The sequence below is a fragment of the Haliotis rufescens genome, unplaced genomic scaffold (genome assembly GCF_023055435.1).
Source record: "Haliotis rufescens isolate VD_foot unplaced genomic scaffold, xgHalRufe1.0.p SCAF_39, whole genome shotgun sequence".
NCBI classification, from domain to species: domain Eukaryota; kingdom Metazoa; phylum Mollusca; class Gastropoda; order Lepetellida; family Haliotidae; genus Haliotis; species Haliotis rufescens.
Genome location: NW_025964101.1, coordinates 1,270,705 through 1,297,541, shown reverse-complemented (window position 1 = coordinate 1,297,541; position 26,837 = coordinate 1,270,705). Strand labels below are relative to the sequence as shown.

At 42.4% G+C, this 26,837-nt stretch overlaps 1 protein-coding gene across 4 annotated transcripts in view; it reads right to left on the bottom strand.

Moving 5' to 3' along the window:
* LOC124147186 (FHF complex subunit HOOK interacting protein 2A-like) overlaps window positions 1-26,837 on the bottom strand; it is a 121,732-nt gene that overhangs the window by 77,498 nt on the left and 17,397 nt on the right. For all 4 annotated transcript variants that reach the window (XR_007218029.1, XR_007218030.1, XM_048381429.1 and 1 more), the window contains exons 8-10: window positions 25,430-25,621; window positions 23,499-23,578; window positions 21,207-21,316 (exon numbers count right to left, since the gene is read on the bottom strand). Coding sequence is in view for 2 of the 4 variants with exons in the window: in XM_048381429.1 (XP_048237386.1) it covers window positions 21,207-21,316; window positions 23,499-23,578; window positions 25,430-25,621 (382 nt within the window). In the remaining 2 variants the exon portion in view is untranslated. The remainder of the gene's footprint in view (window positions 1-21,206; window positions 21,317-23,498; window positions 23,579-25,429; window positions 25,622-26,837) is intronic.

The window sequence follows — 26,837 nt, the reverse complement described above, 5'->3', positions numbered from 1 at the left end:
ATACATACGATGCCCAACATTCATCTTCATTGATCAAACAATTTCAGCGGGGATGTTAGATGAAGGCCCACACATATTGCAGGTGAGCTAAAAATACATCCTGACAAGCAGGCTGGAGCTTTGTGCACATGAAAATAACAATGTCCTCTGGCTGGCAGCAACAAACCTAATGTAATCCGGCCTTGCAGCTGGAAGCCAAGCAATCTATTAGCTATTTCCGGTCACTTAAATAACTGGTGCAAGGGTTGGGCTACACCTGATCTGTTAAACAAGCCAGACACTCTCCTTGGCCCTAATTTACTGTCATTTGCTCATGTTGCCTGAAAAATTAGCTGGCTTAGTTAATAATTACCGGCCAGGTGAGGTGCCATGCTAGTGGCAAAGGTCATACAATTAGGCCTCCAGGGGGAGCCACCAGACAGATTGCAAGACTTTCCTACTTTTAGACTCATGTGGTCACTTTCAAATTGGTGGTCATTTTGCCAACTTGGAATTACGATCCGAGCTTTCACTGGCTTGTGATCAGTGCTGGTGATGGTGGCTAAACCCTGCTTGTTTTTCTGACCACTTGATAATGGCGGGCATCTGGCCTTTCTCCATGGCACTGATGGAAACCAAACCAGCTAGGGGGCAATTTGCTATTCATGTGTGCAAACTACCTGGTCTGCACTTCCGACTGTATGATTAAAGACGCATTTTTACATGCATCTTCTTGGTGTGGATGGTGATTGTATGTAATAATACCGCCAGTGTTACAGTAAATACTACAGAGCCCTCTGGTGGGGAAACATACAAAGTCACAACACATGACTGTCGCACAGATTATAACATAACTAAATGAATGATTCAACTTTTGTTAAAGGCAATATAAACATTTTGAGGTTTTATGACATTTTAGTGACAATCCTGGTTGGAAGGTTGGAAATAATTTGCATTATTTTGTTTATATTTCAAATAGCCATAGAGATTATTGGACAAGTGTGTTTCCGTATCATAAATATCAAATATTAGGAATTCAAATTGTACTGTGCAAGCCTTTGGTCCTTATCACAGAATGTCATTCTTAAAATAATGGGTGTTTAAGACGTAATTTCATTAATGAAGAAGCATCAGAAGTTGTGTATGAACACAATGTTTGAGTGAACCGCCCAATTAATGATACCGGTATATTTCCAAATGACATGCGGCCATGTTTGTCTACAGAAACATGTGCCATGTTGGGAAACCCCTAACTGAGCATATTGGGAAATGTTAATTAGTCACTAGTTTTTGTAAAAAAGGTCATTGCATCATTGTATGGAGCTTGAAAGCACTCCTTGCTAGGCAACCTCATGTACATATTTATTGGATCGTGCTACCAAGCATATCGGATTGGTTTACCACACTGATAAGGCTAAAAAAATAAGAGTCCGCATCATCATAAAGTTCACTGTACGTTTCATTTTTTAAAAAGATATATAAAAAATCCTTAAATATTCCAAGTCCAACATGTATTCCAGTATTTTACTCACCAAGGAATACATTTATTTAGGGAGGCCCTTTCCCGGGTTGATTGTACACAATTGTTTTATTGATTACACAACTGTTTATTGGTTACATACTAATTTGTACAACCAAAAAACAAAAAAAAGAAACTGCCCGCCCGCACTATAAATTTCAAAAACCATTGCCTGAGAACCAATCCTTTTATTTTTTTAAGCTTAACACTGATTATATGATTAAAAGGAGTATGGTGTCCTGTGTGCAGTGTTAGCCAAGCCTGTGTTGTTGTTTACAACTATTATCTGAAAGTTGTTTGTTTGTTGTTTAACACCGCACTCAGCAATATTCCAGCTATATGACATCTGGCTCTAAATAATGTAGTATGGGTCAGACAATCCAATGATATCATAAGCATCGATATACACAATTGGGAAAAGATAACATACATCAACCAATTCAGCGAGCCTGACTACCCGACCTGTTTGTCGCCTCTTACAACAACTAGTCACCTTGTATGGCAAGCATGGGTTGCTGAAGACCTATTCTAACCCAGGTCTTCATGGGTGCTGTAAGTTGTAGTGGTATCATGAGGGATATGTGGGATTTTAACCATTCCGAGATAGGTCTTATACCGATGAATCAGACAATATCTTGCGACATGTTTCAATCAGCTATTGTAAAATAATTGAAAAAAACTGCAAATTGATAGAAAACAGATGTTTGACTGAGCTGAGGTTAACTTTTGCTGTTTCACTGGACTTTTATTGACTCGTCAACAACAGTTGTTCGCTTTGTAGCAGTGTGCAAGGATTTATCCCAGGTGGGATACGCAGTATTTCATCAAGATCACAAGAACCAATCAGATCTCAACACCCTGACATGGAGGTAAGACAAGGCAGTATAACCTATAGTGTACAGGGGTAGACGCTGCCACCAGCGTGTTAGTGTAAGAGTACTGAATATGAGGAAGGATTCCTTGTTATCACCCCTAGTCAACATACACTACTATTTTCTGTATTTGGTTCAAAAAACAAATCAGTGCTTTTCAGATAGTTTTTTCCACTTTTCATTCTCTAAAGATGGCAGAATTTGTGAAAGAGTGAGTGAATTGGTTTTAACGCCACTTCTGAAATGTGCCTTGATGAATTTTCAGGCTTTTATTTGAAATAAATGTTCAACAACAGTCATCAACATGATCAAACTTTGCATGCAGGTTGCCTTTTACCAAAACTTGTCTTGAGTTGAATGTGAGTGTGTTTGGTTTAACACTGCTTTGAATAGTGTTCCAGTTATATCTTACTGTGGGAGGAGAGCCCAAAATGATGCAGGTCTTACTTTGGTAAAACCCACATGCACAGGTATGGTGCTGACAAACCTAGTAACATAACCGGGTCGCAGCAGGATTCAAACCCATGATCATAGGCTTGTGGCATGCCCAAGGGACACAATTCTGAACAGTGAATTGTAGAATCTGTTACAAGAATAAGTTACAGGAAATCCTGACTTAAAGAAATAGTATCCTAGGCTCATGCTGCTACACATTACAGAATGTTTCAGATTACTAGACGATGCAGTTTCTAAGAAGAAAATTGTTTTAAATATATTAAACATTGACTTTTTCCTGTCTTCATGTTGTATTTTGGGGCAAGACAGCCTCAAAGTAAAATTAAAAGGCATATGCCTTCCTCCTTTCTAGAAACGACATGCAAGTTCTCTTGGACCTTTGATCTTGATCAGCAAAACAGGATGGCATACTTTTTTCAAAAGCCATGACCTGAGACTTAATGGAGGCTTCATATTGTAACCCTCAAAGTGGTCCAGACTCTCCTGAAGACAAATATGCTTAAAGCAAAATCCACATACAATCACTTGAAAGCTCAAAATTATACGTTGAATCTGACTGATATGACATTTTTAAGGCTTGGGCATCTCCATCTTCATTGTCAACATTTCTCAAATCTGTAGCAAGCAGTTCAACAGCATTCTTACCAAAACAGGTTCAGTTCAAATATGACACAGAAACACTTTTGCACTCTAACAAAAAAATTAAGTTAGTTTGTTTGTTTTTTGTTTTTTTCCATTTGTGGGTTGGCTGGTTTTGAGACAAAATGATGGCAGGAAATAACTTGCCAAATAAGCTTATGAGGGAGTATAACTCTAGGCCATCTAAAATTGTAACAATGACTCAACTCTTTAGGGAAACAAAAGATGAGATATTTTCTGATGAAGACAGTTATAAAAGAGTCAATAACATGTGTTATCTTGGATTGCATGTCCAAGTTTTGTTCATCATTTAAATGCTAAATTTAACATGGAGCTTTACAGTGAGTCTGTGCTCAACTGGTTTAAATAATAGTTATTGAGAGAACTAACATGACTTACTGAGCATTTAGTCTGGGTAGGTGGAAGAAAAAATGAAACTATGAAGCTCAATAATTTTTTAACTTGGTATCAAGTTGTTTTCCATCAGTAGTTGTAGGGGGAAATAAACAAATACAAATTCTGCTCAAGGTCCTTTAATATTTTGACAGCTACATGTACATGGACTTACTGCTGCCAGAGGTTTGTTTTTCATCACAAAATGTTTGTAGTGACTAGATAATGTTTACATTGCATCAATCATAACCCTTAACAAAATAGTACTGTAGCTCACCTGGATATGTAGTCAACAGCTTAAAAAGTCAACAAAGACATCCCCTTCAGAAAAGTTTATGTCAGTATTGCTATTCATGGATGTACTGCCGGAATACAAAGTACAATAGTTCAAACAACTTACAAATTATCCACAATTCTAACTTTACTTTTAGTATTTCTATGCAGTATCTTTTTATTTTCTAATCCATCAAAGATGGTGCTGTTAGGAAGAAAATGACAGATTCAAACCATTTTCTATTTTAATTTCTAAAAGAGCTTTTTCCTCTTGGTTAGTTGAATCTGAAAACAAAAGTTGCTTTAAAAATTTCAAATTAGTATTGCTTAAATAAGTTACTCAAAATCACATTGGAAAGGAAAACGTCACTATAGATTTCTATATTCCCAACAGAGAATAAAGTTTTTGATGTCACAGAGCAAAGAGCAACACATATCAAGTCCAAATTCTGAGTTTTTTAAAACCTGGACCACTAGTACTTGCAGTGAAGACTTGTGACCTTCTCCCCTGATGCAGACATGTTTTCCAGACAGAGGAACCAAATTAACTTTTTGAGAATTTCAGTGTGTCGGTTAGTTCCCACTAAGCAATATTCAAGCCATAATTGATGGCATGGAAATAACGAAACCGGAACGGACTTACCAGTGATTGATATTATTACCATAAGTACTTGCAGTAAACATCAAAAGGGGTGTCGTTCTCAAATCAAAGCCAAGGAAAAAACTGAAATGCTTGGTACTGTTCTGATAACACTGACTCAGTAGACACTTCATCAACTTGTAACCATCTCCTGCTGTAGCCATGTTTGGAAGATGCAGGAACCATGTTAACCTTTTGGGAAGTTCAGTTTGTTGGTTTACGCCCACCCAGCATTCCAGCTTTATTATGATGGCCTGTGGATCAGACAATGCAGTGATGGATATTATGAGCCATGTTGCATGTTAACTTTCAATCTACCTGGTGATTGAGCCTGACTGCCCTCTACTTGTTGATCAGGCAATCCAGTGATGGATATTATGAGCCATGTTGCATGTTAACCTTCTATCTACCTGGTGACTGAGCCTGACTGCCCTCTACCTGTGGATCAGACAATCCAGTGATGGATATTATGAGCCATGTTGCATGTTAACCTTCTATCTACCTGGTGACTGAGCCTGACTACCCTCTACCTGTGGATCAGACAATCCAGTGATGGATATTATGAGCCATGTTGCATGTTAACCTTCTATCTACCTGGTGACTGAGCCTGACTACCCTCTACCTGTGGATCAGGCAATCCAGTGATGGATATTATGAGCCATGATCGACACGGACCAACAAAGTCATCTCAATCTGTCAGGAATTTTAGCAAGTGAGTTGGGGTTAACCCTCCCTATACGAGTCCTGCTCAACAGTTGTGTGATCTCCTTTCTAAAAAGTTTTGATGGTAGATATGTGGAGGACATTTCTAAACTTGTCGCATCAGTGACGTACAATGGAATTCTCAATTTTGATTTGTACCAATGTTCCTGTGTTTTTACAGGTGTACAATTGGCTTTGCATGTGTTTGTGATGCATGCCACGGGCAAATCTTGGACTTTCACAAATGATCATAGGATCATGTCATAGGATCATGGCAAAGCTAAGGGGCACAACTCTGCACAGTGAACTGCCGTGCCTTAGACAACCAGGGGGCCGTTCCCCTGTAGGCCAAAACTGAGACCAAGGGGCAAGTTGGATCAAATCTTGGACATTCACTGATATGATCACAGGATCATGGCACACCTAAGGGATGCAACTCTACACAGTGAATCGCCATGCCTTAGACATGAATAAGAACAGAACAGGACAAACGTCATCACATTTCCTGTAGAGCAAGATGTCATGTCACCAAGAAGCCCCTATCCTGCAGCCATAGACTTCAAGCAAACACCCACCACGACAGATGGTGCAGATAAATACACTAGTTTCTTGCACAACACTCCAAACATCATTACTGAATTATTTATCATCTCTTCCACTGTCAATTTGAAGTGGAAACTGTTCATGTATTTTTTAGAATTCTTTTCAGCATTTTCAAACTTTGGCCGCAGGTCTGAATGTTTACCAGGAACTGTTAAATAATCCATGAGCAATCTTCAGACCAACAATTTGTACCCTATTCCATCCGCCTCTGTGATCATCCTGCGATGAGCCTGTATCACATCAGAGACGTATTATTAAATGCAGCATCTACACATCAGTAATGAAACAATATGGTTGCTGAGGAGACCCACTTATTTCCACTCCTTACTTCATCCCCAATATGCAAGAGCAGTACATCTCCCTTCATTGTCCTAGTCAAAGGCTGAAGGCAGACAGCATTCCATCACTTGGGACAGATACTCTGTAATTCCCTGTTGAGTATTCACTAATTACTTTTTATTCATCATTCTTTCAGTATTTATTCTGACATAACAGATGCTCACATTTATATGAACTTTGTGTAGAAAAGTGCAATACATTGTCCTAGTCTCATAGCACCAGTTCGAAGTGTTCTGCAACCACAGCCCTAATATATCTACTGCAGGCAGCAGGTTTTCAAACATTGTGAGACTCTTCCTTAAAAGTTGTTTGATTAAGGTTACAATATTCAAGGTGTCAGTAGCTTTAAAACGTTTTGTGGTAGACATGCCGAGGACATTTCCTGATTGCACGCAATCTGATGCAATTCCCTATTTTGACAAGCACCACATGTTCCCATGTGTTTTCTGGTCATGTTCTGGTGGCCCTCCCTCTTACCCACCCACCCCCATAATGACTGATCCCTTAAGTAGTACATACTTTCCCTCATTTCCCAATTTAAAATCACCTGATATATCAAGCATGAAAAAATGATATTGTGATACGCATCGTGGAAAGAAAGAACCTAAATTTACCGATATACCAGTAATACCTCACACCCTCAGTAGATCTACCCAGAGAGAGAAAGGTCAGTGGTTTGATTCCCAACCACATCATACCAAAAGATGTTAAAATTTGGTACTTGTGGTTTCACTAGCTACGTGCAATAATCTTGAAAGCTACATTAAACCCCATTTCATCGCCTGTAAAATAAGGAAGTATACTGGCATTGTATTACCAATGAAAACCAAGGTCTTGATTGTCTTCTTCATCAAATAACCTTGTATGATAATGGTTACAGGGATCGGTGCATGTACAACATGGAGGCCGTCATCGGATTCTGGATGTATGGGATACTTCAGACATGAGAGTCTGCACCCACTCATATTTATGTCTACACAAGGGGTCTGGCAAGAGCTTGTTTTCAACGATATCATCATAAATACATATGCACAAACACATTTCCTGGATCTGTAATTCAATGTTCTCAGTGTAGTGTCCTCCATTGCACCAAGGGACCAGTTCAGCAGTTTCATGTCCGATAAAAACATATTTCCATGACATCCCCAAAACCTAATTGTGAAAATATGGACAAGCTCAAACATAGATGCTTCAATGCAATAATACTTTTTGAGAAAGTAAAACCACAAACTGTTTTGCGGGGGGTTTTCTATCTTGTGACCTTGACCTTTGACCTTTTCATGACATGTGCCAAAGAAATTCTCCGGGCCATTTCGATGTTATTCATGAAAGAATAATCATTAAAATGCAGAAAGGTATGTATGGCATTGGAGTGAAAATCCAGATATAATGAGACTGGACAGAATGGAAGAGAATGCAAGGAAGGAAAATGGCCAACACCTTTGTATAAGCTGAATAAAATACAATGTTAACTAACAAGAAGGACGGCCATGTCTGACTATGGACCCCTACAGCCTGTGCAGACTCCTGTTATCTGTCTCATTTTATGCCATTTTTAGTAATAGCAGAAGAATATTATGATGGGGACACCAGAAAATTGTTTCACACATTGCATCCAGGTTGGTCAACGAACCCTGGTCTTTGGCATGACAAGCGAACGCTTGATCCACTTTGCTACCCCACTGCCCCTTCAGGGTTAATGGTAAGTTAAGTTTACCAGCCCAATAGTCATGTTACATAACTACTGGCTTATGGGGAAGAGGAGATGACAGAAGCACCTTCACAAGGCTAGGAAATACAGACAAAGATTTCACCAATCTCATTAAAATCAGATCTTTAACCCCCATACGACGCCTCTCTGCATGAAGATGTGACGAAACCTCCACATGACATCACGTCAGGAGTACTTTCTGATCAGCGTTGAGACCTCTATATTCTTGGCTTAATTGTTTGTTTGTTCTTTAACACGGCACTCAGCAATATTCCAGCTGTATGACAGTGGTCTGTAAATAATCAAGTCTGGACCAGACAATCCAGTGACTGACAACATGAGAATCAATCCACGCAATTGGGATGCAATGACATGCATCAACCAAGTCAGCAAGTCTGACCACCCGATCTTGTTGATTGTCATATACGACAAGCATAGTCACCTTTTATGGCAAGCATGGGTTGCTGAAGCCCTATTCTACCCTGTATCTTCACGGGTCTCTATAATCTAGGTACAAGTTTGTCAACGAATGACATGATGATGGCTGTGCTATCATATTGTTGTGCATATTTTATACACCCTGTCATTGATGGCCTCTGTTGGATCTACATCCAAAAGAGACTGCAATCGAAGGCATTTCTGTGTCCTGTGTAGGTTTGTTAAAATCGAAAATTCGGAATCAAGATGGCACAGACACAAAACCAAATTGTGTTACAAGCTGACGTCTGATGGGCTCAAGAATTCACGCATCCTTTAAATTGGGCGGATCAGAGGTCGCTCAGGGTTCACCTGACACGATCTCCTACAGAGGTGTCCTCACAAAGAGTGCAACATCTGATGGTCATTAGATTGGATTTTCACATGTGTTGGTCATTCCGCCTTTTAGGTTTTATTAGTTTCATTTGGACAAAAATATTGATGTAAGTGGTTGGATCAAAATGAAAATAATTTTCAGCTTCCAGATAAGAACTGCGACTAATGAAAGAAAAACAAACAAGTGGTAACATGGCAAGATACCTAAAGATAATTGATTGTCTGTTTTTGTTAAAATAAAGACTTTTTATGTAGTATTCATTATGATATATCTCTTTTTTCATTTCACCTTTTTGTAAAACGGAGTTAGCCAAAACAAAAAATGTCAAAAGTCATTCTTTTTTTATTCTAATTTTCGGGGTTTTTTTGTCTATCAACTTACAAAATATAAAGGCCTTATGCTACAATTTGGCAACGAGAACACCACGCTCACAAGGTTGTTTTCCGACAAGTTGTACTCCATTTTTATAAGTTCCCATGAATCTTACTTTCAGCGTGTGAGTAAATTGAATCAAAATCTTAGTTATTATACATGTTGGGGAATAACACCAAATTTCAGGGTGAGATTTCCAATATATTTTCATTCTTGTGACTACAAAATTGTACTGGTATCGGAACTGACAGGTCAGTTAACAATGGATAATAGACAGCTTCCTTAACATTGTTACTGTCCTCTGGTGGGACCCAAACACAAGGCCGGCTTATTGATAGTGCACAGCTACAGATGCGATAGACAAGGAGAGAGGCTGAGTGAAGACAGTTTCTATTGGGTTAAAGAATATAAATATGACATGAATCATTGGATTAATATGTCCTGACGATTCAATTACTCTCACGTCTCGACTCTGTGACTTCATCCACTGCTAATGTTTTGGTGGTATTTATGCAAAGGTTTACAACCTGGAATTTGTGTCTTTGTGGGAGTGGTAAAACCTGAGGGAGTACAGATCCAAAAGTAAGAACGATGGCCGATAGACTTGTTCCCTATCTCCCCATAAATCCCATTAAGACCATTAAGACCTAATTTGAGGTTGTGAACCCACATCTTCTTAGACTGATACATACATAAGTCAAATATGTTGTGTTGATTTGATACGGATAACCCTGTCTAAAATTGGCTCGTTGAACACTCATTAATATTCTAGCATGAGCACCAACCGGTGATCGACAGACGTTTACACAAACAAGCTGATACACACATCAATCAAATATGTTGGGTTGATTGATATGGATAACCCTGTCCAAAATTGGCTCGTTGAACACTCATTAATATTCTAGCATGAGCACCAACCGGTGATCGACAGACGTTTACACAAACACACTGATACACACATCAATCAAATATGTTGTGTTGATTTGATACGGATAACCCTGTCTAAAATTGGCTCGTTGAACACTCATTAATATTCTAGCATGAGCACCAACCAGAGATCGACAAACGTTTACACAAACACACTGATACACACATCAATCAAATATGTTGTGTTGATTTGATACGGATAACCCTGTCTAAAATTGGCTCGTTGAACACTCATTAATATTCTAGCATGAGCACCAACCGGTGATCGACAGACGTTTACACAAACACACTGATACACACATCAATCAAATATGTTGTGTTGATTTGATACGGATAACCCTGTCTAAAATTGGCTCGTTGAACACTCATTAATATTCTAGCATGAGCACCAACCGGTGATCGACAGACGTTTACACAAACACACTGATACACACATCAATCAAATATGTTGTGTTGATTTGATACGGATAACCCTGTCTAAAATTGGCTCGTTGAACACTCATTAATATTCTAGCATGAGCACCAACCGGTGATCGACAGACGTTTACACAAACACACTGATACACACATCAATCAAATATGTTGTGTTGATTGATATGGATAACCCTGTCTAAAATTGGCTCGTTGAACACTCATTAATATTCTAGCATGAGAACCAGACAGTGTCACAAACCATGTGCTCCATGAACCATTACTTCATCACTTGCCCCGGTGCCTCAGTGGGAAAACACAAGGTTACAATATGATGCTTTTTGAAGAGTCGACTAACGGGATCAGGTGGACAGGCTCGCTGACTTGGTTGATGAATGTCACTGTATCCCAATTGCTTGGATTGATGCTCATGATGTCAATCACTGGATTGTCTGGTCCAGACTCGATCATTTACAGACTGCTGTCATATAGCTGGGATATTGTTGAGTGCGGCGTTGAACAACAAACAAACAAACAATACAATACCAGACATGATATATGTGGTTGCAGGTTCAGTTCACGTCATCGAACTTTCATGTTTTCTTTTCCTTTAAGCTGTCAAAAATCAACATTAGATGCTAGTTAATTGATATAGTTCAAAAGTAAAACTTCAAAGCAGGTCTACTTATGACTCAAAGTAAAACCTGAAGTCTTCTGTGAAAGAAGCAAAACCTACAAGAAGGTCTTACTGGGAAAGTAAAACTCCCTAAAACAGTCCCTCCCAGCTTAAACTTGAGTGAGTTCAAAAGAGGAAAGTTCCTACAGAACGATGGGATGATTATAATTGACCATGTAGGGATTCCAGGGTAGAATTGGTACCCAGTATGTCATGCTGATTAGTCACCTCGTACAACCTGACCATCCGATTAGTCACCTCGTACAACCTGAAAACCCACTAAGTCACCTCGACAACCTGACCATCCAACCCACTAAGTCACCTCGACAACCTGACCATCAGACCCACTTAGTCACCTCGACAACCTGACCATCCGACCCACTTAGTCACCTCGACAACCTGACCATCAGACCCACTTAGTCACCTCGACAACCTGACCATCCGACCCACTTAGTCACCTCGTACAACCTGACCACCCGACCCACTTAGTAACCTCGACAACATGACCATCCGACCCACTAAGTCACCTCGACAACCTGACCATCCGACCCACTAAGTCACCTCGACAACCTGACCATCCGACCCACTAAGTCACCTCGACAACCTGACCATCCAACCCACTTAGTAACCTCGACAACCTGACCATCAGACCCACTTAGTCACCTATATAACAAGGAGAGAGACGTAACTACCCTTTGAGACTTTTTTTATCATGATTTGCTAGAAACTGCACAACATTAAACCATGATTAATTATCAAAAATTTCATCCCTTCCCACTCAGTAACCTCGTACAACCTGACCACCTGTTCAACAGTCACCTCGTACAACCTGACCATCCAACCCATTCAGTCACCTCTACAACCTGACCACCCGATCCACTCAGTCACCTCGTACAACCTCACCACCCGATCCACTAGTCACCTCGACAACCTGACCATCAGACCCACTTAGTCACCTATATAACAAGGAGAGAGACGTAACTACCCTTTGAGACTTTTTTTATCATGATTTGCTAGAAACTGCACAACATTAAACCATGATTAATTATCAAAAATTTCATCCCTTCCCACTCAGTAACCTCGTACAACCTCACCACCCGATCCACTCAGTCACCTCGACAACCTGACCATCCAACCCATTCAGTCACCTCTACAACCTGACCACCCGATCCACTCAGTCACCTCGTACAACCTGACCACCCGATCCACTCAGTCACCTCGACAACCTGACCATCAGACCCACTTAGTCACCTCGACAACCTGACCATCCGACCCACTTAGTCACCTCGACAACCTGACCATCCGACCCACTTAGTCACCTCGACAACCTGAAAATCCGACCCACTCAGTCACTTCGTAAAACCTGACCACCCGATCCACTCAGTCACCTCGAAAACCTGACCATCCGACCCACTTAGTCACCTGGACAACCTGACCACCCGATCCACTCAGTCACTTCGTACAACCTGACCACCCGATCCACTCAGTCACCTCAAAAACCTGACCATCCGACCCACTTAGTCACCTGGACAACCTGACCATCCGACCCACTTAGTCACCTCGACAACCTGACCATCCGACCCACTTAGTCACCTCGACAACCTGACCATCCGACCAACTTAGTCACCTCGACAACCTGACCATCCGACCCACTTAGTCACCTCTACAACCTGACCACTGATCCACTCAGTCACCTCTACAATCTGACCACTGATCCACTCAGTCACCTCGTACAACCTGACAACCTGATCCACTCAGTCACCTCTACCACTTGACCACCCGATCCACTCAGTCACCTCGACAACCTGACCATCAGACCCACTTAGTCACCTCGACAACCTGACCATCCGACCCACTTAGTCACCTCGTACAACCTGACCACCCGACCCACTTAGTAACCTCGACAACATGACCATCCGACCCACTAAGTCACCTCGACAACCTGACCATCCGACCCACTAAGTCACCTCGACAACCTGACCATCCGACCCACTAAGTCACCTCGACAACCTGACCATCCAACCCACTTAGTCACCTCGACAACCTGACCATCAGACCCACTTAGTCACCTATATAACAAGGAGAGAGACGTAACTACCCTTTGAGACTTTTTTTATCATGATTTGCTAGAAACTGCACAACATTAAACCATGATTAATTATCAAAAATTTCATCCCTTCCCACTCAGTAACCTCGTACAACCTGACCACCTGTTCAACAGTCACCTCGTACAACCTGACCATCCAACCCATTCAGTCACCTCTACAACCTGACCACCCGATCCACTCAGTCACCTCGTACAACCTCACCACCCGATCCACTAGTCACCTCGACAACCTGACCATCAGACCCACTTAGTCACCTATATAACAAGGAGAGAGACGTAACTACCCTTTGAGACTTTTTTTATCATGATTTGCTAGAAACTGCACAACATTAAACCATGATTAATTATCAAAAATTTCATCCCTTCCCACTCAGTAACCTCGTACAACCTCACCACCCGATCCACTCAGTCACCTCGACAACCTGACCATCCAACCCATTCAGTCACCTCTACAACCTGACCACCCGATCCACTCAGTCACCTCGTAAAACCTGACCACCCGATCCACTCAGTCACCTCGACAACCTGACCATCAGACCCACTTAGTCACCTCGACAACCTGACCATCCGACCCACTTAGTCACCTCGACAACCTGACCATCCGACCCACTTAGTCACCTCGACAACCTGAAAATCCGACCCACTCAGTCACTTCGTACAACCTGACCACCCGATCCACTCAGTCACCTCGAAAACCTGACCATCCGACCCACTTAGTCACCTGGACAACCTGACCACCCGATCCACTCAGTCACTTCGTACAACCTGACCACCCGATCCACTCAGTCACCTCAAAAACCTGACCATCCGACCCACTTAGTCACCTGGACAACCTGACCATCCGACCCACTTAGTCACCTCGACAACCTGACCATCCGACCCACTTAGTCACCTCGACAACCTGACCATCCGACCAACTTAGTCACCTCGACAACCTGACCATCCGACCCACTTAGTCACCTCTACAACCTGACCACTGATCCACTCAGTCACCTCTACAATCTGACCACTGATCCACTCAGTCACCTCGTACAACCTGACAACCTGATCCACTCAGTCACCTCTACCACTTGACCACCCGATCCACTCAGTCACCTCGACAACCTGACCATCAGACCCACTTAGTCACCTCGACAACCTGACCATCCGACCCACTTAGTCACCTTGACAACCTGACCATCCGACCCACTTAGTCACCTCGACAACCTGACCATCCGACCCACTTAGTCACCTCGTACAACCTGACCACCCGATCCCCTCAGTCACCTCGAAAACCTGACCATCCGACCAACTTAGTCACCTGGACAACCTGACCATCCGACCCACTTAGTCACCTCGACAACCTGACCATCCGACCCACTTAGTCACCTCGACAACCTGACCATCCGACCCACTTAGTCACCTCATACAACCTGACCATCCGACCCACTTAGTCACCTCGACTACCTGACCACTGATCCATTCAGTCACCTCGTACAACCTGACAACCCGATCCACTCAGTCACCTCTACCACTTGACCACCCGATCCACTCAGTCACCTCGACAACCTGACCATCCGACCCACTCAGTCACCTCTACAACCTGACCATCCGACCCACTAAGTCACCTCTACAACCTGACCATCCGACCCACTTAGTCACATCTACAACCTGACCACTGATCCACTCAGTCACCTCGTACAACCTGACAACCCGATCCACTCAGTCACCTCTACCACTTGACCACCCGATCCACTCAGTCACCTCTACCACTTGACCATCCGACCCACTTAGTCACCTCGACAACCTGACCATCCGACCCACTTAGTCACATCTACAACCTGACCACTGATCCACTCAGTCACCTCGTACAACCTGACAACCCGATCCACTCAGTCACCTCTACCACTTGACCACCCGATCCACTCAGTCACCTCGTACAACCTGACCATCCGACCCACTCAGTCACCTCTACAACCTGACCATCCGACCCACTTAGTCACCTCTACAACCTGATCATCCGACCCACTTAGTCACCTCGACAACCTGACCATCCGACCCACTTAGTCACCTCTACAACCTGACCACTGATCCACTCAGTCACCTCGTACAACCTGACTACCCGATCCACTCAGTCACCTCGTACAACCTGACAACCCGATCCACTCAGTCACCTCGTACAACCTGACAACCTGATCCACTCAGTCACCTCTACCACTTGACCACCCGATCCACTCAGTCACCTCGACAACCTGACCATCAGACCCACTTAGTCACCTCGACAACCTGACCATCCGACCCACTTAGTCACCTCGACAACCTGACCATCCGACCCACTTAGTCACCTGGACAACCTGACCACCCGATCCACTAAGTCACTTCGTACAACCTGACCACCCGATCCACTCAGTCACCTCAAAAACCTGACCATCCGACCCACTTAGTCACCTGGACAACCTGACCATCCGACCCACTTAGTCACCTCGACAACCTGACCATCCGACCCACTTAGTCACCTCGACAACCTGACCATCCGACCCACTCAGTCACCTCTTCAACCTGACCACCCGATCCACTCAGTCACCTCTACAACCTGACCATCCGACCCACTTAGTCACCTCTACCACTTGACCACCCGATCCACTCAGTCACCTCGTACAACCTGACCACCCGATCCACTCAGTCACCTCTACAACCTGACCATCCGACCCACTTAGTCACCTCTACCACTTGACCACCCGATCCACTCAGTCACCTCTACCACTTGACCACCCGATCCACTCAGTCACCTCTACAACCTGACCACCCGATCCACTCAGTCACCTCGTACAACCTGACCACCCGATCCACTCAGTAACCTCGTACAACCTGACCAACCGATCCACATATTCACCTCGTATGATAGGAGAAAGACATAACTACCCTTCAAGACGTTTTGGGCTTTAATTACCACAATGAAATTGCCAACAGGAAACTGCACAGCATTAAACCATGATTAATTATTAGAATTTCATCCCTTCCCATCATTTTATGTCCCCAAATTACTGCAGATGAAGAAAACTGAAGTTTGTTCTTTCTCAACTTGAGAAATACCCAAATACATGATTCCTGCCCAACATTCATGCTTCATGTGAACCACATGCGTTCACAGTTTATACACAGATGCCTTGGACACCTTGAACAATTTATTTGCAAAATTTGGGTGAGTATCAAATGATCTCGATGAAAACAAGTAATTGGTTACAAATGACAAGTGCTAATACTTGAGTAGAAGACAATAGGGAAGTCCTCAGCAGCATTTCACAAGTCCCCCTAGTTTTTACTGGCCTAACAGGAAGCATAGCGTTGCCCTCACAAGATGGTAACCATGGTAACTGAATGAATATTTCTAGGTTTCATCTTTTGGTTAACACTCAAATAGAAGAAAGCAACACAGTAAGTGTGATAGAAGCTTCCATGGATGCTTATTAACTGCTGTTGAGAAACCATGAAGTTTAGATCCATTAACTAATGGCACTCCTTACAATGTAACATTTGGATGCTCCTTAGGATTTCAGAGTAAAATATCTTGACCACACTTGATACCATATGAAGTCAGAATGTGCATTGATGAAGAGTAGAAAAAGACAGTTCATCTCCTCAACTATCAGCAGCAACTTAGAACCTCATCCCCAGGAATGGTGGATCAAAGAATAGGTGCACTCTTCAAACTTCTGTTAATATTCAACTTCCGTTTACAAGATCAGAACATTCTCATGAATCAAGTTTTCCATCTACAATGAGGAGAAAGAACATTCAACAACTTCACCACGTTCAAGTCCTTGAGAGAAACCAATTATCAAAGTTCATGGCTCTCTTCAAAATAACTGATTGCAGCTAAATATTTTTGATTTGGCAAAGGAAAATCAAATTAAATTCAAACCATTAGCTCTGATATGTATGAGTGGCCAACTAAATTAAGTTGTGTTAAGAGTGTAAAAGAGACTCATTCTGAATTTGTGATGTCCACTGTGACGGTTTGTTTCTGATCATAGTCTTCAGAAACATGCAACTTGAATCAAGATTTTGATGCAAAATTATGATATTTAACGATGTGTGGTATATACAATGTATTCTAAAGACCCTTTACATTTTTATGTCAAGTCACTCAATCACAAAATAACATGGCAAAATACCCTAGCCAGTCACCCAGGGTTGGGTGCGTGGGTAGGTACATTGGGGCTTCATACAGATGTGGGTACGTAGGTAGGTACATTGGGGGTTGGTACATGTGTGGGTGTGTGGGTAGGTGCATAGGGGGTTCGTACATAGGTGGGTGTGTGGGTAGGTACATAGGGAGTTCGTACATGGGTGGGTGCGTGGGTAGGTACATAGGGGGTTCGTACATGGGATGGTGCGTGGGTAGGTACATAGGGGGTTCGTACATGGGTGGGTGTGTGGGTAGGTACATAGGGGGTTCGTACATGGGTGGGTGTGTGGGTAGGTACATAGGGGGTTGGTACATGGGTGGGTGTGTGGGTAGGTACATAGGGGGTTGGTACATGGGTAGGTGTGTGGGTAGGTACATAGGGGGTTGGTACATGGGTGGGTGTGTGGGTAGGTACATAGGGGGTTGGTACATGGGTGGGTGTGTGGGTAGGTACATAGGGGGTTGGTACATGTGTGGGTGTGTGGGTAGGTACATAGGGGGTTCGTACATGGGTGGGTGTGTGGGTAGGTACATAGGGAGTTGGTACATGGGAGGGTGTGTGGGTAGGTACATAGGGGGTTGGTACATGGGTGGGTGTGTGGGTAGGTACATAGGGGGTTGGTACATGGGTGGGTGTGTGGGTAGGTACATAGGGGGTTGGTACATGGGTGGGTGTGTGGGTAGGTACATAGGGGGTTGGTACATGTGTGGGTGTGTGGGTAGGTACATAGGGGGTTCGTACATGGGTGGGTGTGTGGGTAGGTACATAGGGAGTTTGTACATGGGAGGGTGTGTGGGTAGGTACATAGGGGGTTGGTACATGGGTGGGTGTGTGGGTAGGTACATAGGGGGTTGGTACATGGGTGGGTGTGTGGGTAGGTACATAGGGGGTTCATACATGGGAGGGTGTGTGCAACAAAACAGTCATGTAAATATCATCGATTTAATTAAAAAAACAGGATAGACAAAACTATAATATATCTACAAAAAATATATGAACTACAATACACAACATGGCACTGTAGCTCACATGGACATTTAGACAACAACCTAAAATGTCACCATCAAAAGGCACTTACCAAAAGATGCATTCTCAATTGACATTCAGATATTTTCTGCATAAGTACGGAAAACAGAAAAACGCGATAAAATCTAAGGATTTGAACAAAATATCATGTCACCTTTTGGAGAGAAATATGCCAAAGTTTCGCTTCCTCGATCAGGTAATTTCAGAGAAGATGTCTATAGAGTCAAAAATGCATTTTGAAAGTATTCAAGAGCGTGTTCAAAGTTTTCCTTAAAAAAATAAACTTAAATTTAGAAACCAAAGAAAACAAAAAAAGCACATGTTCAGTCAAACAGCATTTTTCATAATTGTTTTTGCCAATTCTCTATTACTAATTTAATACATTTTTAATTAATAATTACCAAAAGTCACAACTAAAAAAGAATTAAAATTGGTTCGGCCTAAAGAGTTCTTATCATTGAACATGAATCAATTAAACACATTAAACATACTTCCAACAGGCAAAATACGAAACAGGCTGATGTTTTGGAACCTTTTTCCATTAGCAACAAGACCCTGATAGTACGTAGCTGGTGCCAAAAAGCCTGCAACTTGCATCATTGCAAAAATTTACATCAAAAAGCGTAAAAGACAATTACACGAGACAGACTAAAGAATCACGCCTGATCGTGTTTCACCAAAGTCACATTTGCACAAAAAAAAGGTAACACATCAGAGGGAGAGGAAAGACATTCTTTTATGGGTGCTTCAAACACAACTGAACATGGCAATGAACAGCTGCACTTGACTTTGTGTGCTTGTTTGTTTCTCGTTTAACGTCTCACTCAGCAATATTCCAGCAATATGATAACAGCATATAAATAATCAAATCTAGACCAGACAATCCAGTGATTGACATTGTGAACAATGTTGGGGATAAAATAACATGCCATGAACCAAACTACCAAGTCTGACCACCTGATCTGCTAAGTCAGCTCTTGCGACCAGCACAGGCTGCTGGGTACCTACTCCAACCTGGACTCCCCTCGGGGTTGCATTTTAATGACACTTGCAGCACATCCTCAGCTCTATAACCAGTGTGGTGGGGGACAGGGAAGGGAAGGAGTTGTACTGTTTTACACCACAGTCAGCAATTGTCTCGCCACATCAAGGAGGCCTGTAATTATTTATATAAGGGCCAGGAAAACCAATGGCTACCGTATTCGATGTAATAAGCGTCCTGCTCTAATAAGCGCCTACGACGATATCTGCTAAAATATTGGCAAGTGAACAATCTCAATTAGCACCCCTTCTGACTGATCAATGAACACAAGACTTATTTATTCGCGTATAATACGCACTCGAGTGTTATAACACCATTAATTATTGGCAATTAAATTCTGGAAAAACATGTCTGTCGTATATAAACATTTCAGGCTGTCAGCATAAACCACAAAATTTATCTTTGAACTCTGTTTATTTTCACCAAAATAATATTTCTAATTTTGAGAGCGCCCTGGGCGCATATTACAGTAAATACAATATATACAGAGCTAGATTTGTCATTTCTGGAAGGCCCCAGTAGTGATTGGACACTACCACCTATTTTCAGTGTGACACCATTACCTTTGACTTGGTGTAGTTCAGGCTGACTACATTATGCCAAAGCAAAGTACCTTTCCTCCAGCCAACACCCTGAGGAACCTTAATGATACCATTTCTGGTTACACACACACACACGCCAAATTTTCACGTCGATTCTTCCAACACAGATTGCCATATCTCTCTCACTTTTGGAAGGGATCGTTCGGCCATTGGGTTTATCTGTGTTGCCCAGCTACATCTATGGGAAACAACTTACTGGACACTACTCTCTAAAAAAAATGTTATCCCAATTACGATGTCATCAAGTTGCGAGCGCATGTTCTAATCTCCAGAAAAAGATAAGCGCATATGCAAGTATTGTGATACATATCGGATGGTGAACAAGGCATCGTGATACATATCGGATCATGAACAAGGCATCGTGATACATATCGAATCGTGAACAAGGCATTGTGATACATATCGGATCGTGAACAAGGCATCGTGATACATATCGGATCGTGAACAAGGCATCGTGATACATATCAGATGGTGAACAAGGCATCGTGATACATATCGGATCGTGAACAAGGCATCGTGATACATATCGGATCGTGAACAAGGCATCGTGATACATATCAAATCGTGAACAAGGCATTGTGATACATATCAGATCGTGAACAAGGCATCCTGATACATATCAGATCGTGAACAAGGCATCCTGATACATATCGGATCGTGAACAAGGCATCGTGATGCATATCGGATGGTGAACAAGGCATCGTGATAGATATCGGATCGTGAACAAGGCATCGTGATACATATCGGATGGTGAACAAGGCATCGTGATAGATATCGGATCGTGAACAAGGCATCGTGATACATATCGGATGGTGAACAAGGCATCGTGGTACATATCGGATCGTGAACAAGGCATCGTGGTACATATCGGATCACACAGTGGATGTACCATCCCAGCCCTAGATAATGATACATGTATATTGTAGGAACTTACCTCTTCTGAAATGTGGTTACAACGTTCAATCAGAGTTCGGCGCATCTTGTGGACACTCTCAGAGGGCTTCTCTGGCTCCGATTCATTCCCAAGAATGAAATGAGTAAATTCTGGAAATACATCACGAACATCATCAGAACTGGACATCCCTTGGCCAAGGAACCGAAGTCTACAAGGCTCTTTTCTCCCACACTCCATAACCCCGAGTTTGAAGTTGTTCCCTTACAAACATGATTCATGACATCACACATTTATACTCCATCAGGCTAAACCTTGTTGAAACTGCATTCCCACAATAGACTTGCATCATCATAGGCAAATGTTCCTGTAACTCGCCTCTGTGCTCCTGCTGGAAATCATGTAGACAATGACCAGAGGGAGAAGGAGAAGGACTGCATGACACATGCTTTTTTAACATGCCTTTAGTTAACAACTCTAAAGTCCTTCATTAAGGTGAGGTGAAATTGGGTTTAACGTCGCATCCAAGATTATTGCACTTACATAGCGACGTGCATGCACGTGTGTGTGTGTGTGGCTGCTTGTACTAGTCCGGACTGATGCTGATTTATAGTGCTAGCACACTGAGATACCATGCCGCAGTTTAACATGAATACCCCACTCAGACACAGTATACTGACTCCGAGCCGACCAGTCCTTGTTTTAGCCCCTTAATGCCGAGCGCCAGACAGGGTAACAACAAGTACCATCTTTTAACGTCTTTTGGTATGACCCGGCCGGGGATCGAACCCCGGACCTTCCGCTCTCCAGGTGGACGCTCTACCACTAGACCACGGAGGCGGTCCCTTCATTAAGACATAAATGACTCACAGTCGTTGTGTATCGTACAATAAAACACTGCAGGGAGACACAGCCAAGAGGGACGAAGCCCCAAGTTGTTTATTATCCCTGCAGTGTTTTATTGTACAATACACAACGACCACGAGTCGTTTATTTCTTATGTGAGATATCAACATTACGTACAACCTCTTTAACATGTTTAAGGATGTTGGTAAAAAGTCTACGCTTTAAAAATCTTTACCCTATTTAAATAATCAGGTCTCCCTGAATAAAATCCAACTGAGGCAATGTCGGACAAGTCCTTTTAATGAACGGGTTAATATATTTGGTCTTTCCCGCATATTCTCACAATTTTCACCTTGATTTTCTGCACCTTTTCTCCCAACACTGATTGTCATATCTCTCTCACTTTTGGAAGTGATTGTTCGGCCGGTGCATTTATTTATTTGTCCAACTATCCCAGCCCCGTTGTATGAAGTACTCTAATGTTGCAAGGGTCCTGGGATGGTGTACCGGTGGTGCTTACAGGTGGGTTGGTGATCTGGTGTACCGGTGGAATGGTGGGAAGTTGGACCGTTAGTGGGAAGTATCTGACCGGTGGACCGTTAGGGGATACCCATGTGTGGGAAATATCTGACCGGTGGACCGTTAGGGGATACCCATGTGTGGGAAGTATCTGACCGGTGGACCGTTAGGGGATATCCATGTGTGGGAAGTATCTGACCGGTGGACCGGTGGGAAGACTTTCCAGGACCGGTGGACCATTAGGGGATACCCATGTGTAGGAAGTATCTGACCGGTGGACCAGTGGGAAGACTTTCCAGGACCGTTGGACCATTAGGGGATACCCATGTGTGGGAAGTATCTGACTGGTGGACCGGTGGGAAGACTTTCCAGGACCGTTGGACCATTAGGGGATACCCATGTGTGGGAAGTATCTGACTGGTGGACCAGTGGGAAGTCTTTCCAGGACCGGTGGACCATTAGATGATACCCATGTGTGGGAAGTATCTGACCGGTGGACCGGTGGGAAGACTTTCCAGGACCGGTGGACCATTAGATGATACCCATGTGTGGGAAGTATCTGACCGGTGGACCAGTGGGAAGACTTTCCAGGACCGTTGGACCGTTAGGGGATACCCATGTGTGGGAAGTATCTGACTGGTGGACCGGTGGGAAGTCTTTCCAGGACCGGTGGACCATTAGATGATACCCATGTGTGGGAAGTATCTGACCGGTGTACTGGTGGGAAGTCTTTCCAGGACCGGTGGACCGTTAGGGGATACCCATGTGTGGGAAGTATCTGACCGGTGGATTGGTGGGAAGTCTTTCCAGGACCGGTGGACCGTTAGGGGATATCCATGTGTGGGTAGTATCTGACCAGTGGACCGGAATATAAATGGGGATGTGATGTTTTTAACGATGGGAGTACCAGTGGTGGTGTCTTATATGACAACAAAACAGTTTTCATAGAAATCAGGAGCCAAGACTCACCTGTAAGTAGTGGTTGGGAACATACTGTCTTCAGACAGCGGGTGAGGTAGCACGTTGCCATTATAGCACCAGTCTCACACCTGTAGTACAAAGTCAAAATGTAAAGTATTAAATGAGGTGAGGTGAAACTGGTTTTAATGCTGCGTCCAAGATTATTGCACTTATATAGCGACATGCCTGTGTGAGTGTGAGTGTGAGTGTGTGTGTGTGTGTGTGTGTGCTTGTACTAGTCTGGACTGATGCCGTTTTATAGTGCTAGCTCACTGAGATACCATGCTGCAGTTTAACATGAATACCCCACTCAGACACACTGACTCTGAGCCAACCAGTCCTTGTTTTAGCCCCTTAATGACGAGTGCCAGGCAGGGTAACAACAAGTACCATCTTTTAACATCTGTTGGTATGATCAAACCCTGGACCTTCCTCTCTCTCGGCCGCCACTCTACCAGTAGACTCAGGAAGCGGTAAGTATTATATGAAGCTACCTTTATTACCAGTAATGTATATAATGACAGAAAACAATGAACACAGCCACTTGTAGCACTTGTCGTCATCAATAATTATTGTCATAATCAAAAGTTCCGCACCACTTTTCATATATTCTGAACTTCCACGTATCGTTTGGAAATATCAAGATTTGACATCCATCCCAAACAAAAACAAATATCTTTCAACAGAAAATTAAGACACAATACAATTTTTAAATATATAGTAAATGGTGCCTTATTTAACCAGGTTTACAGTAGGGTATGTTTATAGCAAACACGCATGTAATGAACTGATAGATATAACTTTTGGTCAGAGCCATTTGCTGTATCTATGCTGTGTGTGCTTATAACAAACTACAGTTATAACAAACTAAAATTAGTGGTCTTTTTGAGTTTGTGATAACCGTAGTTTACTGTATATAACATGACATAGGAACGAAAGGTAATTATCCAGGCTAGTTTGCTATTGCAATATTGTGGTAGTTAAAAACTTTATTACAATACTGATACAACCATTTCAATGGTACTGCGATGATTAAGTATCTGTAACATCATACAACGTAGACGTCCTTGCATTATTCAACATACATGTACTGACAAAAGTACCCGTGAAGATCCGGGGTAGAGTAGGTCTTCAGCAACCCATGCTTGCCGTAAAAGGCGACTATGCTTGTTGTAAGAGACGACTTATGGGATCGGATGGTCAGGCTCGCTGACTTGGTTGATGCATGTCATCGTATCCCAAATGCGAGAATTGATGCTCATGATGTCAATCACTGGATTGTTTGGTCCAGACTTGATTATTAAGAGACCACCATCATATAGTTGGAATATTGCTGAGTGCGGCGTTAAACAATAAACAAAACTGACAAAAGCTTACAATTTTGTCCGAGCTCAAGGCTTGTCATAGTGCAGTGTTCAAAACTCGCATCTAATAATCCAAATGATAAAACTTGAACATGGAGAAGTCCCTGTGTTCAAGATATAGCAGGACAAGAGCATATTTCCAAGTCTGCTTAGAGACCAAAAGATCTACCCGTAAAGCTGTATAGAGGTGATTTTATTTCACTGATGACAGGGTCCATATAAAGGAAGAAGCTTTAATGCTTAGTTGAACATTTGAGGCAGTGTCAAAATTCAATGCTAAAATACTGCTCTGAATCTTGAAAAATTATAACTTAAAAAACATATATTTTTGAACAAACTAACACTTTTCACCAATCTGCCTGCTAATTGCACCTAATTTGGAATTCTAGATAACTTGTAAGTTGTGTTCAACGCCACTTTCAACAGTATTCCGGCTATATCACAGCGTGTCAGGTTAATGTGGGAGGAAAGCCCGAAGTGATGCAGGTCTTGGACGTTTACCACTTTTTGAACACTGTGGTTTGTGATCAGAAAACACTAACCGTAGAATAGACATGATAAAAACACTGTACTGACGTTTGTAAGATGAGAGGCTGCATCTTCCCTTTCAGCAGCTCCACATGTATGGAGGTGGATAAGGCACAGGCTACCAGGGGGTTGGCAATGGAGATGAGCTGGTCACAATAATCCAACCACGACAAGAATGATATCAATGTGCGCTTGCCAATGAAAGACTGGTGGTCTTCTCGCTCAGTGAAAACATCCAGACTGAAAACAACAAGTTGACCATGTTAGGATGATGTCGACAGAAGGATACCATAAATAATGGTATTGGTAACTGTTTCATAGGGAAATAGTATATAATGTACATGGAGAGTTACTTCCCCTTATTGAAGACACAGAAGGAAGTCACCAAATCATCAGACTTCAGTTTCTTGTCATGCAAAAATACTGTAAAAATCTGTGAAGTTGTATCATACATGTTGATCAAATGACCGCAAGCCAAGCATCATTTGTTGAATTAGTAACCACAGCAATCCATTAATCTGTGTCATAAGGATTTTACATTACTTCATTCAATTACACCTCTCAGGCTGACATCTCCAAGGTACTTTCATACTGGAAACAAAATGGCCTACAGAGCAATGGATGATTATAAACTAGAATATTCCAGTTCACTTACAAACAATATTTCAAAGCTTTTAAAATGACAACATTTTCTTGTACAGATGTAAGGGTTCTGTGTTACCAAAGTGGCTGATGTCAAAACAAGATTTCAATTCCAGGAATTTGATGACATTTTTTATTCTAAGAGTAAAACTGCTGTTATGACATGCCTCAAAAGCTTCCTCTTTGGTGACAATAGCTGCTCATTAAAACACAAAGATTGGAATACTGAACTAAAGCAAGCTGGATTTGTCGTCCCAGTTCGTCCCCAGTAACATGGATGCTTGAAATAAAGAGTCAACTAATTCACTGAGTGGTGAGTCTCTCTGAATGTCATCCTGCCCCAGTGGTTGTGTGCTCATGCTTTCAGTCACTGGTAATGCAGGTCCAGGCTGCCAGATACAGCTAGATCAGTGCTGACTGCAGCGTTAAAACAACAATGGTGACCCACCAGGAGAAAAGGGACTGTACAATTGTGCTGTGACCTCACAAGAGAGACGTTTGATGCCAACTTACTTCCAAAACAAGGCCAATTGTACGGACTGTACAGACATTTTATTTTTATCCCTTAGGTTTGTAATGTCATAAAAACATTATTCGAAAACATTTGGGTGTACATGTCTTTGTTCAATTAATCTGATATTATATAAAATACTACAATTAGTAAAATCTAAATATTTTTTACATTTGTATACTTATCCTGCATTACTCCTTAATGCATTCACTGCTTACTTACGACAACTAGAAGGACAGCGCTGCGAAGGTCCTGGGTGAAGAAATAAAGTTGTTGTTCTCAAGTCCCAATCAGTGGCCTTCC